The sequence below is a fragment of the Phacochoerus africanus genome, chromosome 15 (genome assembly GCF_016906955.1).
Source record: "Phacochoerus africanus isolate WHEZ1 chromosome 15, ROS_Pafr_v1, whole genome shotgun sequence".
In the NCBI taxonomy this organism is placed as follows: domain Eukaryota; kingdom Metazoa; phylum Chordata; class Mammalia; order Artiodactyla; family Suidae; genus Phacochoerus; species Phacochoerus africanus.
The window spans coordinates 89,219,842-89,234,213 of record NC_062558.1 but is presented as its reverse complement, the minus strand read 5'-3'; the positions used below and the strand labels follow the sequence as shown (position 1 = coordinate 89,234,213).

Here is a 14,372-nt window from a genome sequence, read left to right as displayed (position 1 = left end):
GCCCACAGGCATGGTGGACCCTCACCATCAGGGTCACTGTTGAAGACTAGGCCCAACTCCCAGGCACCATGGTGGAGCACCAGATGGGAGGACCCCAGCTCTTCCCCATCTCATTCACCCTTCTGCTTCCTGTGTCCCTGCATCTGCCCATGCAGCCCAGCACGAAGCAAATGACCATGTTTGTGTGTCAGTGAGGGTCCTGGCAATACAATGAGAGGATACAGCTCAGAAAGAAAAAGGATGTAGCCCGAATCATAGCTGTGGACAAGGAAACCCGCTTCCAAGGTCCCCACTGGAGGGCTCCCAGCTCACACCTCCAAGATCCTATAGGATTAGCTGCCACCTGGCCTAAGGACCTCCTTGCTACCTTGCAGATCAGGTGGCTGGCAGTGAAAATAGCTTCCTAATCCAAGCAGATTAGAATAGCAAGTGTATCAGAGGCCACTGGCTTCCTGTCTCCCACTCCAGGAAAACATGAGATGGCTGGGGAAGAAAAAGTTAAATTTAAAGAAGCTTGACCCTCCTTCCAGAATGCATGGCCTCTCCAGCTTCCATTCAAAACTTTTCCAAAAATTCTCTTCTAGGATGTGACACAAATCAAAATTCATTGGAGAATAGTTTGTTTTTGAAATAACAGTTTTATGTTATGGGATTTATATCTTGCTCTATGCTCTTTAGACCTTGCAAATGATGTCTATCACAAAAAAACAAAAACAAATTTTAGTATAGGCAGGGTATCTAAAAACTCTTCTCCCAAGAGATGGAGCCTGCGGGGGGGAGGGGGGGGCTTCTGCCACCAGGGGGAGCCAGCACCTACCAAGAAAAGGAAGGATGCAAGGTTCATCTTGGGAGAACTCCTGTTGACTTTCACCCCTATGCAGGGCCCTCTCTCTGTGCCCAGAGGAATAGGGTGATACGTTGAGTTATCAGAGCCAAGACCAGCACCCAGCTAGTTCAGAGGCTGGGACTACCACAGTTAGGGGTCTCCAGCCAGTGGTTCCTGTGCCTCCCCATCACCACCGCCACTAATGGCCATGCCATTCTGGCCATCAGCTTTTAAAAAGACAACATAATGCCATTTACAGCAATATGGATGGAACTAGAGACTCTCATACTGAGTGAAATAAGTCAGAAAGACTCAAATACCACATGATATCACTTATAGCTGGAATCTAATATACAGCACAAATGAACATTTCCACAGAAAAGAAAATCATGGACTTGGAGAATAGACTTGTGGCTGCCCGGGGGGAGAGGGAGGGAGTGGGAGGGATCGGGAGCTTGGGGTTAACAGATGCAAACTATTGCTCTTGGAACGGATTTACAATGAGATCCTGCTGAGTAGCATTGAGAACTATGTCTAGATACTTACATCGCAACAGAACAAAGAGTGGGAAAAAATGTATACATGTAAGTGTAGCTTGAAAAAAAAATTTAAAAAATAAAATAAAAGAAAACCGAATAAGTGATCACTAATTCTACGTAGAGTCCTGATCTCTGGCCTCCAAGGCCTGCATTTGGCCTAGCACTGGGGAGCCTTCACATGAGCTCCAGGTGTCAGCACCACCCCTACCTCTTCTTCCACTCCTTCCCCACCCCTCAGCCCACTGGGCTTCACTCCCTTTCATTACCCTAGTTATATAGTCATTTGAGTAGAATCCCTGGTCTAAGGTTAAGGAATTGGCCGGAAGTTGATATCTAGGCCACTGAGTTTGTTTTACTTCTCTTCCAGATAAAAGCAGAAAAAAAAGCGTATCTTGGTTCAAATGGAGAACTAAAATGGATCTGAATGCAGAATGTCTTATTGTAGCCTCCTTAGAATACTTGGCAGACTTTTATAAATATTAATTGGATGGTTGCTGCCTGGAAGATCATATATTAAGGTATACTTTGCTATTTTTTCAGCCACTATATGTATTTTCCCTTCTATTGTCCAAGAAGCAAGCCAAGACTTTCTGTTTATTAGCTCAGTGGCTTCTGTGTTGCTTGCCTAATGATGGCATTGCCAGAAAACCACAAGGGCTGCGATCCTGGGAGAAGATCCAGAGCACATTGGGAGAACAGAGGCAAAAATACCAATGCCACATGGGGATCCTGAATGAGGCTGAGAGAATATTCTTAGGTGAGAGGTACTGGGGAACTTTCTGTGAACTGGTGAACCAGAGGAGGAATTTTTAAAAGACAGATTGCCTCTCCTAACAGAACAGGATTGGGGTACAGAGCAGATGTAGACAATATAAGAGATGTGGCAACTCTTACTCCAGAATTGTTGAGTAAAAGTCAGACTTGCTGATGTGATATTTTGTGGCAACATCACTCGCCAACCCTTAACTGGGATGGAAGGTGGCAGAGAAAATACGGGTAGAGTCATGATTAAAAGTGACTGCTCTCCAGTTGATAGAGCAGGCAGGAGAGAAAAGGGATGAGACAGGCTTCAACTGCCATGGGTACTTTGGGAACTCAGCCTGGTGACAAGTAGGAACTGCCACATTAATCAATGTTAAGTCATCATGTCTATGAGTCATCTTGTCCATCTGAAGGACTGCAAAGCAACTTGCATCTACATCAATTTTTACCAAAATGAACTCCATCTTAAGAAGCTGAATGGGAAGAAAATGTTTTCTTGTGCGTATTCCTAAAATTAACTTTATTGTTTTTAAATGTCACTCTTGCTTATGAATAACATAGTCACTATTAGTAATCATTCTGTTTGCAGCCATAACTGAGGTTCCCAGAGGAGTGCAGGCAGGCCAGGGAAGACACACCAGTCTAGACATCTCAGGGGTCCTAGCCTTGACCTCATCACCTCTTAACCTGCATCACTTTGCACATCAGTTCATCATGGACCTCAGTGCTCACTGCTTTGAAGCGAGGGGCAGACTGAGAATAGAACTTCTTTCAATTCTAAATTTCTACTGTCTTTTAGTAGAGTGCACTCGTGCCTGTCAAACTGATTTCGAAAAAATTATGGAGTCATCCAACGAGCTAGAGGATATAGCTGTGCACATGGTTTAACTGATGTCAAAACCCTCGTGAGAAGCTGATTTGTTAGGAGTGAGGCCAGAAACAGGCATACCACTGATCCTTCAACAAAGGTCTGTTGAACACTTGCTACTTGCCTACATTGTTCTCACTCCTGGGGACACAGCAGTGAACAAAACAGCAAAAATCCTTTGCAGAATGGGAGATAATCAACAAGACAAAGTAGGAAAATAACAGCATGCAAGATAGTGAAAAGTGCTCAAGAGACAGGCAGTAGAAAACAGGGGCAGGGTACAAGTTGAAATTTTAGACAAGAGATTTAATGCTTGGCCCTAAGTTCCAGTTTTTCAACCATGAGACTAACCCATGTGACCAGGCTGGGCTGAGCAGACACATGACAGGTCAGGAAGGATGTGAACACAGTGTGGGGTGGTCCTAGGGTCTTATTTGGCACTGCTTCTCCTGAACTCATGGTCTTAGGAAAGTCAGTTGACCTCTTGGGGCTGTTTCTTCTGCAGCATAATGGAAGTTAAATATCTACCTCCTGGGCTCATCAAGCAGATTAAATGACATAATATACATCAGTTCACAGCGTGGAGTCTCAGATGCAAACTTCGTGAGGTGCCCTTTCCTGCCCCACAGGGGACAGCAGAAGAGGGAGAGGCCTCCCCCCCCCAATTCCTGACACACACAGAAGCTTCAGCCCCCTTCTGGGCACAGCCTCTCTGTGGACAAGTTCTAGCCCCACGCAGCTCCCAAAGGGGCCCGGCGTGCAGTGCCACTCACCTCCCTCAGGAAGGATGGTCCTCCAAGCCTCCCTATAGAAATGGGAGTCCTTCCTTGGTGACTCCACAGAGCACTGCTGCTTCCTTCCAGCAGAGGAAATTGGCTAAGGGGGTCCATCTCCTCCCCTCCAGCCCACCTTTCCTGCTATAGCCAGAGGTCCCTAAGAAGGGCCTCTGGGAACCAGCCCCCAGGTGCCCTGGTCCAAACTCCCTTCCTTCAAGGCCCTTCTAAGTCATCTCAGAGGCCACCTCCCCACTCAGTCCGCCCCACCTAACCCTCACAACATCCTCAGACACCTTGGAACCACCCTTCTCCCCAGCCCGACCCTCCCCATCAGAACACCCAGCAGTGCCTGCTGGACTTTGAGGCTCAGCTCATGCCCCCGCTCTTCAGGAGGCCTCCAGGGGTACCCACTCCCCTACCCACAGGTCTGACTTGGACACGCCCCTTGACGCACCCAGCCCCCCAGAACAGGCCTCTGCTCTGCACCTGTCACTCTGCATCCTAATCATCTACACCCTGAACAAGGACTATGGGTAGAATACACTGCGCCCTCACCAGGGACTGGCACAGAATCTGGCAGAGCACAGGTGCCCAGGGAGACTGATACATGAATGAATATACCACTGGCTATGGAGAATGGGTGGGCCTGTGGTAGGAGGTGGGGGAACGAAAGAGAGAGGGATGGGGGCAGAGTGGGCCAGGTGGAACATGCTGCTGCCTCGGACGAGGTGGGAGCTGAGGAGGTGAAGAGAAGAGGTGGAATCTGGGAGAGTTTGAGTGGCTGGCTGGCTTGCTGAGACCCCCACCAGCTCCTTCCCATTCACAAGCCTGAGCTCTGTGACAGATGCCCACTGCAGGAGTTGGAAACTGCAGGTCAAATGAACAAATCCTGAAAGTGACATGGAAACCAGTGAAAAGAACTGTACTAGCTCCACAGAAATCCCAACAGATGGTTTTCACACAAACTGGCTTGTTTTACAGCAGCTTATGACCTGAGGTTTGCATTATTAAGAACAAAGACAAATGTGGATAAACAGCATAGGTACTGAAACTCAACATGCATTAGATCATAAACAGTATCCAGAACTTTCCCAGTCCTCTCAAAGTTTTAAGCCTTAAAGTTTTGTGCATGCTTACTTCCTGAGAGCAGAGGGGTGTGTGTGTGTGTGTGTGTGTGTGTGTGTGTGTGTGTGTGTGTTGTTCCATTTTTCCATTTTGATGTATTCAGAAGTCCATGGGCCAGGTGTTGGTTGAATTATTGGTCCCAATTCTGACACCACTGTAGCAGGATTATACACTCACTCATGACCTCCCTGTGGTCAGTAAGCATATCTCACTCCGTAACTTTGGGCTTCACCATTGGCCTGCATTGGCCAAGGGGACGTCGGCAAAATTGACCCAAGCAGAGGCTTGAGATGTGCTGGTGTATCTGTACTTGCCCCACTGTGCTCTTGGCACAACCATGAAAGACGCATGCCTTTCATGCGTAGGTCATCAATCCAAGAAAAAGTGCAATTTGGAGCCAAGCCAAGCCAAGCCCAGCTTGACCCCAGCCAATCCACAGACCCACAACTGAGAAACAGGGGCTCTGTGTTGTTTGCCACTGAGATTTTGTCACTTAACAATAGTTGACTAATCTGGACCATGATTATAAGTACCATTTACTCAGCAATGACACTACCAGGCACGTGCTGGCCATTTCCCACTTATCTTCCTCCAAACCCTGACAACATCCTTTAGACACATGTGTCATCATTTCCATTTTACAGATACAAAAGCTGTACTCAGAATAATTTGTCCAAGGTCAGGGCTAGTATGTGAAAGGGCCAAGACTCCAATCCAGGTCTGTCTGCCTCCAAAGCCCATGCTGGAGTCTAATATGCTTCCACGTGGAGCAAAAAGATGGTGACAGAAGCAGCGTTCCCTCTTCAGAGCACATCAGAAATACTTTTGTGCCTATTCGACACCACACCCTGCAATTAGCAAAATGCATCATTTCATGACTTTATATCCTTTAAAACACATCACGGTGGCTGGTGGTATTTTTCAAATTATGACTGAGTGGTTCATACTCAAATGCCCAAGGAGACAGCCCTGAGGACAACTGTAACCAGCCTTTTCAAAGGAAGGCTCTGTGAGCCATCTCTGCCTCATGGCCAAGTGCCTGACATCGCATCTAGAGGTTTGTCCCAAACCACCTGCTAACTGTGAGAAGTCATGTGCCTGGAGAGATGGTGGCGCTCCCGGAAGTACTCGTGGCAAATGGGGCATGTGAGGGCCTCTTCTCTCAGCTTCTTAGAATGTAGGTCAGGCCCCGCTTGCTCCTTTTTATGGTGGGACCGCATGTGGAAGACCAGGTCAGAGGTCAGGCGAAAGGAGAGGTTGCACTTGGCGCACCAGTTCTGGGTGGACAGGCCCAGGGAGGTGAAGGTGGGTGGCAGCAGGGCCCAGGAGGCTGTGGAGGAAGAGGACGAGGGTGTGGGCATCTGGGCAGTGGTGTGCTTGAGCCACAGTGTGGGAGCACCCAGGAAAGTGCCACAGAGAGGAGCATTTTGTGGCACAGTTTGCAGGTTCCAGAAATCACCCACCAAAAGCTTGGAATTGGAAAGTCGACCCCAGCAAGTGACATCTACTGTGTTGATGAGTCCCAACAGCTCCCCCAGGGTGTCTGCACATCCGCCTGCCCGGAAGACAGAGGCTGGCCCCTGTCTCCCTGTCGGACACCTGGCCGGCTTGCTGAAGGCGCTTCTCTGCTCCCCTCGAGCCCCACTGGGCCACGAAGAGAAGGTGCTGCCGGCTGGGTCCCTGGGGACGTCCTGGGTCAGCTGCTGGAGATCAGGCTGGCCTGCAGGGCCACTGTGTTCCTTCTCCCGGGCCTGCCCGCCCCCCAGCCTCTTCTTGAGCTGAGGCACCTCCGTGAAGGCGCTCTGCCCCTGTTCCCAGAAAGCCTTCCGGGGCATCAGCTTTCCCAGCCTGGGCTTGCCTGGGGCTGCTGACAGCACCATCTCCGCACAGGCCTCATCCTGGCCACCACTGTCCGGGGCTGCCTCAGAGCCCAGGTGGTTTGTTTTCTCCAGCAGCACCGGCTTGCGGCCTCGGCCCTGCTCAGGTTCACTAAGCTGCCATCTGTTTTCAGCTGAAGGGCTCCGCAGGGCTCCCTTCCCGGCCTCCATGGAGACTGAAGGGCCAGCTGAGCAGTGTGGCTGTTCCAGCAGCTGTCAGTCTCTGAGGCTTTGGGGCTCTGGAGGGCTTGGCCTGGGGAGGGGCCGTGAGATCAAAGGGCTCCCCTGGTGCCTGGACCGCAGGGCTCTGTGGAGAGAGGAAGCAACAGCCAGTGAGATGTGTGCTCTCCACTCAGGACATAGCCCAGCATGCAGGCTGCAGGGCCTAGAAAGTCTCCTGTCACCTGGGACCTTGGTATCCAGGCCAAGAGCTGATAGGAGCATGAACTTGGAGGCAGTCATGTGTCCATGTGGGTCCAGGTTCTGCCAGCTCTTAGCTGTGGGATGTTAGCCATACCACCCTTCTAATTGATCTTCTTGGCCATGTTGGCCAGAGTCTGTCTTTGTTGTTGCATCCAAAAAACCCTGACTACTACCAAAGCAGCAACTCACCCTGACTCAGAGTTCAATGCCACCTGCTTTCACCTCCTGGAATCCACTAAGGAGGGACCACACCGCACAACCCTGCCACCCAGAGGCCCGACTCGGTATTGCCCTGCACCTGTCAGCATCCAGGCAGCAGCTGCTGTATTAACAAAGCCACAAGGCTTCTACCAGCCAGTTCTGACTTAGTTGGCAGCTCTAACATGCTTGCACCCTGATTTTGAAGCGGTTTTTCTTCCTTGCTGCTCAGCACGCTAATTTTTCTCCCAAATCATCAGAAATGGCAGGACACTTTCAGCACTTGGAGACAGGAGCTTCTGCAGCACCCAGAGGGTAAAAGAGGGACAATACAGGCTCAGGCGTGGCAGGTTGTGTTTAGTGTTGTGCCTCGATCTGACTCCCACACCTGGGGGTAGCCCCCTCTCCACCAGGCCCTGCCCCCAAGGAAAGGGGGGGTCTTCCCCTCTCCATTTGCCCAAAGTGACCAATCTTGTTCTCCTCACACATTCATCCACTTGCTTCTCCTCTGCTCACCTCAAATGTCCTCTGGTGTCAACCTGCTGGGCATTAACAAGTGAACCAGCCCCTGCTTTGCCCTCGAGATGCTTGTGGATGCAGGGGAGATGCACAAACATCCAGTGTGAGGGTGGTACTGAGGAGGAGAGGGAGCCATCAGTCCTGCCGGGAAGGCATTCATCCCTGCTCTTCCCTACTTGCTCCACCTGCAAGTTCTTGAAACGGGGAGCCCCATCTTCGAGCGCCCCTCTCAGTGAGTGATCGGTATTGCTGGACCACACTCCACTGAGTGTTCCAAGTTTTCATCTCTATAGAATAAGTATCTTCCAGCCTAGGAGGACTGTGAGGAGTGGGCAGCTGAGCTCCTTCCTCACAAGGACATCACTTGGGCTCAACTCAGCTCCTTCCTCTTGCCTTGTCTCCTGCCCCACCTGTAAAAGGAAGCACCAGTACCTGCCCTCTTCTCTATCTCAGCAACAGGAGTCTGTAACAGGTGTTTTGCACAAGTCACCTTTTTTTCCATATTCAATCCAACTGGAGGATCATCACCCCCATTCACAGATGAATAGGACCCTGGGTCCTGAAATACTCAATGTTCTGTCCAATGTCCCCTGCAAGGATGAGGCACAGCTGGGATTAAAACCCAAGTGTGAGTCCCCAAAGCTTGCTCTGGTTGCACTGGCCATGTTGCCCTCACAGAGCCCCTAGTCCAAACCATATGCCACCAGGGGAAGCCGAGCTTCTCCTAACATCCTTTCCAAACTGAGTCCTCCAAGGGGATGTCACTGACATCAGAGATTAGCACTGGCCAATGCTCTTGGAAGAGGCAGAGGAGGCCACATCAGTCCCCCAAATGACCCTGAGCTGACCTTTACACCTCTCTCAGCCTCAATTTCCCAGCTATAAACTGGAGGGGGGCTGAGCTATCTCTGAAGTCCTTTCTAGATCCACTAGACTCTTATTGGGATGACGCCACATCCCCCCTTCTCAAAGAATAACTGGTCTGCTTGAAGCCCTGTTGCTGAGTTTCCATGAGTTCACAAAGGCACACACACACCCAGGCACACTCACATCCTCACACACACACACACACACACCCCTTTCACAACATGTACACTCACAATCTCACATAGACACGCATACATACATATATGTACATATACACACAGTCACATATATTCACATACACATACTATCACACATTCAAATGCATATACACAAAGTCCCCCTTTCTCCCTCTCTCTGTGTCTCTCTGTTCTTCAGATGACAGTTTAGAACCCACCCAATGTGTTTCCCATGCCCAGGGGGGAGGCTGCCCTACTGAGTCCTGGTCCAGCTAGAGCCCTGCATCCCTCTGTTCCCAGCCTCGCTGGGCTGCCTTCACAGCCCAGGCCACCTTGTCCAAGCACAGCCATGCAGACTCCATTGACAGAAGATTCCAGAACACCCTGAGCCCCAGATGAGGCAATGTTCTCAGCTCTCAAGCTTGGAACATCTGCAGGATGGAATATTTGCCATTAGAATTCTTTATTGTATAAACATACAACTCACCAGTCACTGATTATGGAAGTGTCCATGCCAGAGATGCCAAGAGCCTACTATACCATATTTCATGGGATTTTTACCGTAACCACATGGGGGAAGTGGCAGGTCTCAACCCAAGTGTGTTCATCTCCAGCGTGCCAACGCTATGTTGCTAAACTCCGTGTTGCTTTCCAGCTTTCTAAGACCACTGCAGATCTGGATTCTGCCAGCTGCTGAATCCACCCAAAATCACTTCCATTAATGCTATCATTCAAGTCTTTTTTTTTTTTTTGTCTTTTTGCTATTTCTTTGGGCCGCTCCCTGTGGCATATGGAGGTTCCCAGGCTAGGGGTCCAATCGGAGCTGAAGCCACCAGCCTACGCCAGAGACACAGCAACGCGGGATCCGAGCCGCGTCTGCAACCTACACCACAGCTCATGGCAACGCCGGATCATTAACCCACTGAGCAAGGGCAGGGACCGAACCCGCAACCTCATGGTTCCTAGTCAGATTCGTTAACCACTGTGCTACGACGCTATCATCCAAGTCTTAATAATGATGAGAACAAGGAGGAGGAGGAAAAAAAGGAAAGGCTAAGGTACTGAACTGAAAGGGAGACTTCAGCATGCTGCCTGCCCTCCTTGAGTGTCACCTCTCTCATGGGCACCAGCACTGCATTCCACACTCAGGCAAGTGCAAAGGACATCCTAGCGAACTCCTTCTGGGGCCCCAGCTAAGACTGGTCCACTCTGTGGCAATCGCCAGATGGAAGCTTCTCAAATGGAAAATGATAGGAGTCTGACGTGGCTTGTTCCTGAAGCACCCCTGCTGGCTCCTAATGCTCCTCCCCTCTTGTTGAGAGACCACAGGCTCTTTCCCAGGGTCAAGAGCAGACTTGGAGCCTCATCCAGCTCCAGGCTAATGCACCCCTATCACAATCCCCCCCACCTCTCAGAGGACCTCTGCTGATGTGTGAGGTCTTCTCTGGGTCATTCCAGCCCCTGGACAGTGAGTTCTGGATCAGGAGACCACGTGCACAGAAGCTCAGGGCTGCCTCTGTCCCCCTTTCCTACATGGACCTAACCATGCCCTTGGCAACTGGAGGATGGTTCTCTGTTCAGACATTCCCTGGGCAAAGCAGAGCTGCTCTTTCCTCTTTCTCCTTCCACAGACACCAGTGCTTCTGGCAGCCAGTGGATCTATGCAGCCCTTGTTCTTCTGCTCCCATCCAGTATTAAAGGGCCCTTTGCTGTTCTCCACTCCCCTCAATAGCCTCAGTTCATTCTGCGCTCTCGCTCCCTGACACTATTTACTCATCCTCGTTGCTCCCGTGCGTGTCCTGAGAAGGGGCTCTTCTTGTGTTCCCTGGTTCTTTCAGTCTAAGCCACACAGACCTCCTTCAGTACCACCACTGTCTTCCTCCTGAAAGAACTTGATTTCAGTCGCAGACTCTCCATGCTTTTCCTAGCCCTTAGATCATGAGATCATGAAGTGATGATCTTGGCAGCCTTCAGAAACCAAGCTCCCCATGACGATCGGGTGTCTGACCACGTCCATCTTTCCCCACCAGTGGGGCTACTTCTCCCTCTGTGCCCCCGTTTCCCTGGCCGCCAACCATGATTCTACTAACCCAGACAGGAAGGGCTCCATTCTGAGACATGAAGCCTTACCTACCTCATGATATAAAGCACGTTTCTCTGTTCATTACCTTTCCTGGGGCACTGGCTGCAGACTCCCATCAATCCTTCATCTGAGAAGCACTGACCACATTCTACCTTACTGATCCTGCTCCAACCATGCCATCCCAGGAAACTTCCAGCTTCACATCCTCATAGAGGTTAAGGGCGCAGGTTCTAGGGTGAGCCTGCTTGGGTCAAAGACAGCTGGGCTCTTACCAATCATGTGACCCTGGATAAGTTGATGCTTCCCTCCTTGCCTCTGTTTTCTCATCGTGGATCACCTTGGTGCCCACTTCATCAGGTGATTGTAAAGAATAAATGGGTTAACGTATCTAGAGTGCTAAAGAGCCTGGCTCAACAAACGTTAGGTAGCATCAATTTATTATTGCATGCACTAGTGCTGAAGTTTAGAGTCAACCTCATGGCTGCTTTTCTTCTACTCGTGCCCTCCCAGGGGCCAGCACACAATAGGGTTTAGTAAGTGACCAAATGGCCTGGGCAGTTTCCTCCTCCCCACTCCATTTACTGAAGCAAGAACTCTGCAAACAACTGGACAACCTCATGTCCCTGAGATGTCTGCAGATCCTCACCACCCCAAGTTAGCTGGTCAGCCTCCAGCTGTTCCAAGCTGAAGCTCACAAACCAGATCTTACTCAGTGATACCATCTATACTAACAGCCAGCATCTTTCTGTATCTTCCTTCCTTTCAGCTAAAACAAACTAGAACAGAAAAAAACCTCATGCCCCTCAATACTTGGGTTTCCCTAGAATTGGGAGCTTCTTTTGGGGAAGATTTCTGGGGATAATCATCTATCCAACTCTTCCATGTGTGGATTGTGAGGTACTGGGTTTTCCATATATTTTCTAGGCATCTGCCTTGCCTGGAACCCAAGAAAATCAGAAATGTCAGAGTTGTCCAGTCCTTCCTGGAGGCTAGCTGGTGATGCCATGACACTGGGGAAGAGGAGGACTTCCCAGCCGGCCCTCAAAGGCTCCATGTCCAGCCATGCCTACACCCCTCTAGCAGCAATTCCTGCTATGTCCACAAAACCAAACGCAGGATCCCCAGGATGTAGCCAGTTCCCAGGCCCACAGAGAGGTCAGCTTCAGTCCTAACACAGCTTGGCCACATGGACCAATTCCAGAACAGCCTTCAGGGGAAAAGTCTATGGTTTATACAAAAGACTGCCCAACCAGACTCTGAAGTAGCATCGTGGACTAGAAAGAAGGGAAGATACAGCCTATTGACGAAAGAAAAGAAATTACAAAGCACTAAAGCACTGTAGCTCAAGACTTAGCCCTGTATCAAAACAACAACAATAACAATAACAACAAAAACCACACACAAAAAAACTAATGAGATTATTTATTTCAAGGAAAAGCTGTCACCTCCTAGATTTTTTAAAAAGACCTCTGCTGAGCAAAGACATGAGAGTTCTGAAGCATTGGAAAAGCATCCCTTCCTTCTCCCCCCACCAAAGCTAAACCATGGGAAGTTAGTGGTTAAATGATGTAAAAGACAATTTAACTCTTCAATCCAGAGAGCAGTCTCCCAAAAAAAAAGTGCCATGCTACACCTATGAATTTGTTCAACATACTTTGATATAAAGTGGAAAAAAAATTCTTTCAACCAACACTGAAATCTTCTTCCATCATTCTTAATTTTGGCTCAATTCTGTGTGATTTATCTATTGGCAAATTTTCCTTTGCACATCAACTGAAAAGTTAAATCAGCTGAATTATCATTAAAAATCACAACAAATTCAAAAGAAGGATTAAATTAATTATAAGAAGAACAAAAAGCTTCAAGTGTTGGGCAGTGATTAGCAGCTTTAAAAACAAACAAGTTTTCTTTTTACAACTTAAGTGTGTATACAGTATGTGTATTTGTGTGTTTGAACACATAGCTATATATGCCATACAAATATTAAATAAGGAAATCATGTCTCTCTGGCAAGATTAAATTTTTAAGAAATGAAAAAAATTACTTTAATATACAATACCTTCTACTGTATTCCTCAAAAACTAATCAAATTTGTTTTTCTATATTTCTTAAGTTTGTGTCTAAGGCAATCCTTGATATTAAGATGAAGCATTTTCACTGTGTGAAAACATTAATTTTAAATGCCACAATAATTGTAATAAGAAGTTTGAATCATTCAACAATGATTGTGAAATCAAATTTTGCATACCAACAGCACTGACAAGTATAGATATACTTTAGAAATTTACAGTTGATTGCTTATTTCAACTCTCACCCTTGCATATGCAAAGCCTTGGTCACCCTATTGTCTTCCCCAAACTGAGGTTATTTATTTATTTATCTTTTCCATTAAAGCTGACCAAACTGAGTTTTAAATGCCACCCTCACTCTCCTCACCGACTTGGCTTTTGCACTGCCTCCACAGAAGGATGGTGTGGCCCCATGTCCCTTAAATGTTCCTGCAAGATTTAGCTTCCTGGTGCTGGCTGTGTCTATTACTAAAGGCAAAATGCTAAGAAAAGGATTTAATAAATGCCTTGTCTTTAAAATTTTCAGTGCACTCTGAAAACTCAGAGATTTTTCAACTTGACCCTTTATGTATTTTTCCCACAATAGGCATTGAACAGGTGACACACCCAGATCTTTGGATAGAATCTGTTGCAGATGCACCGTTATTACCCTAGTGCCCAGCACAAGCCCTGGCTGAAAATAATGGAGCAGCACACCGTGAGTGAAGGGGTGGATGGAGGAATTAAAATAATTGCAGCTCAAAAAGTTAACCTATGATAAATATATATATATATATTCAAGGTTTGATTTTTGCTGAGGAGAAGGAAAGGAGGAAGAAGGTGGGAGGAGAGAGACGGAGACAGAAGAGGAAAGAGAAAGGGAAGGATAGGGAAATCGGTAATAAAAAAATGGACAGGAAAAAGTGAGACAGATGAGAGATAAATACAGGAAGAGATAAAAAGACAAAAGACAGAGGCAGAGGGAAGGGTCAGGAGTAGCACAGGAGGGGGGAAAAAAAAAAAAAAGGAGAGATGGAGAAAGCTGGTAACAGAGGGAGGGCAACAACCGGGCAGTCAAAGGCAGGACTGAGAACCTGCCCTGGGGAAAGGACCGTAGAAATGAGATGACTCCCGACCCCCGCGCCCACTCGCGGCCCCGTCCCGGAGGGCAGGACAATGCGTCTCACCTCGGCTCTCCTGCGGCGCTGGGCGCTGGGGACGCGCTGGCAGCCACGGCCGCCTGCAGGTCAGAGGCGCCTCGCAAGGGTCGGAACTTAGCGCGCGA

The 14,372-nt window shown here is 48.6% G+C and overlaps 1 protein-coding gene across 1 annotated transcript; it reads right to left on the bottom strand.

The window, feature by feature from the left end:
- Positions 1-5,411: 5,411 nt before the first annotated feature.
- ZNF488 (zinc finger protein 488) lies at positions 5,412-14,330 on the bottom strand. The gene is made up of 2 exons (XM_047761096.1): positions 14,275-14,330; positions 5,412-7,080 (listed from the first exon to the last, which is right to left on the bottom strand). Exon 2 carries the CDS (start codon positions 6,942-6,944, stop codon positions 5,973-5,975), a length of 972 nt encoding a protein of 323 aa, XP_047617052.1. The 5' UTR covers positions 6,945-7,080; positions 14,275-14,330; the 3' UTR covers positions 5,412-5,972.
- Between the last annotated feature and the right edge of the window lie 42 nt (positions 14,331-14,372).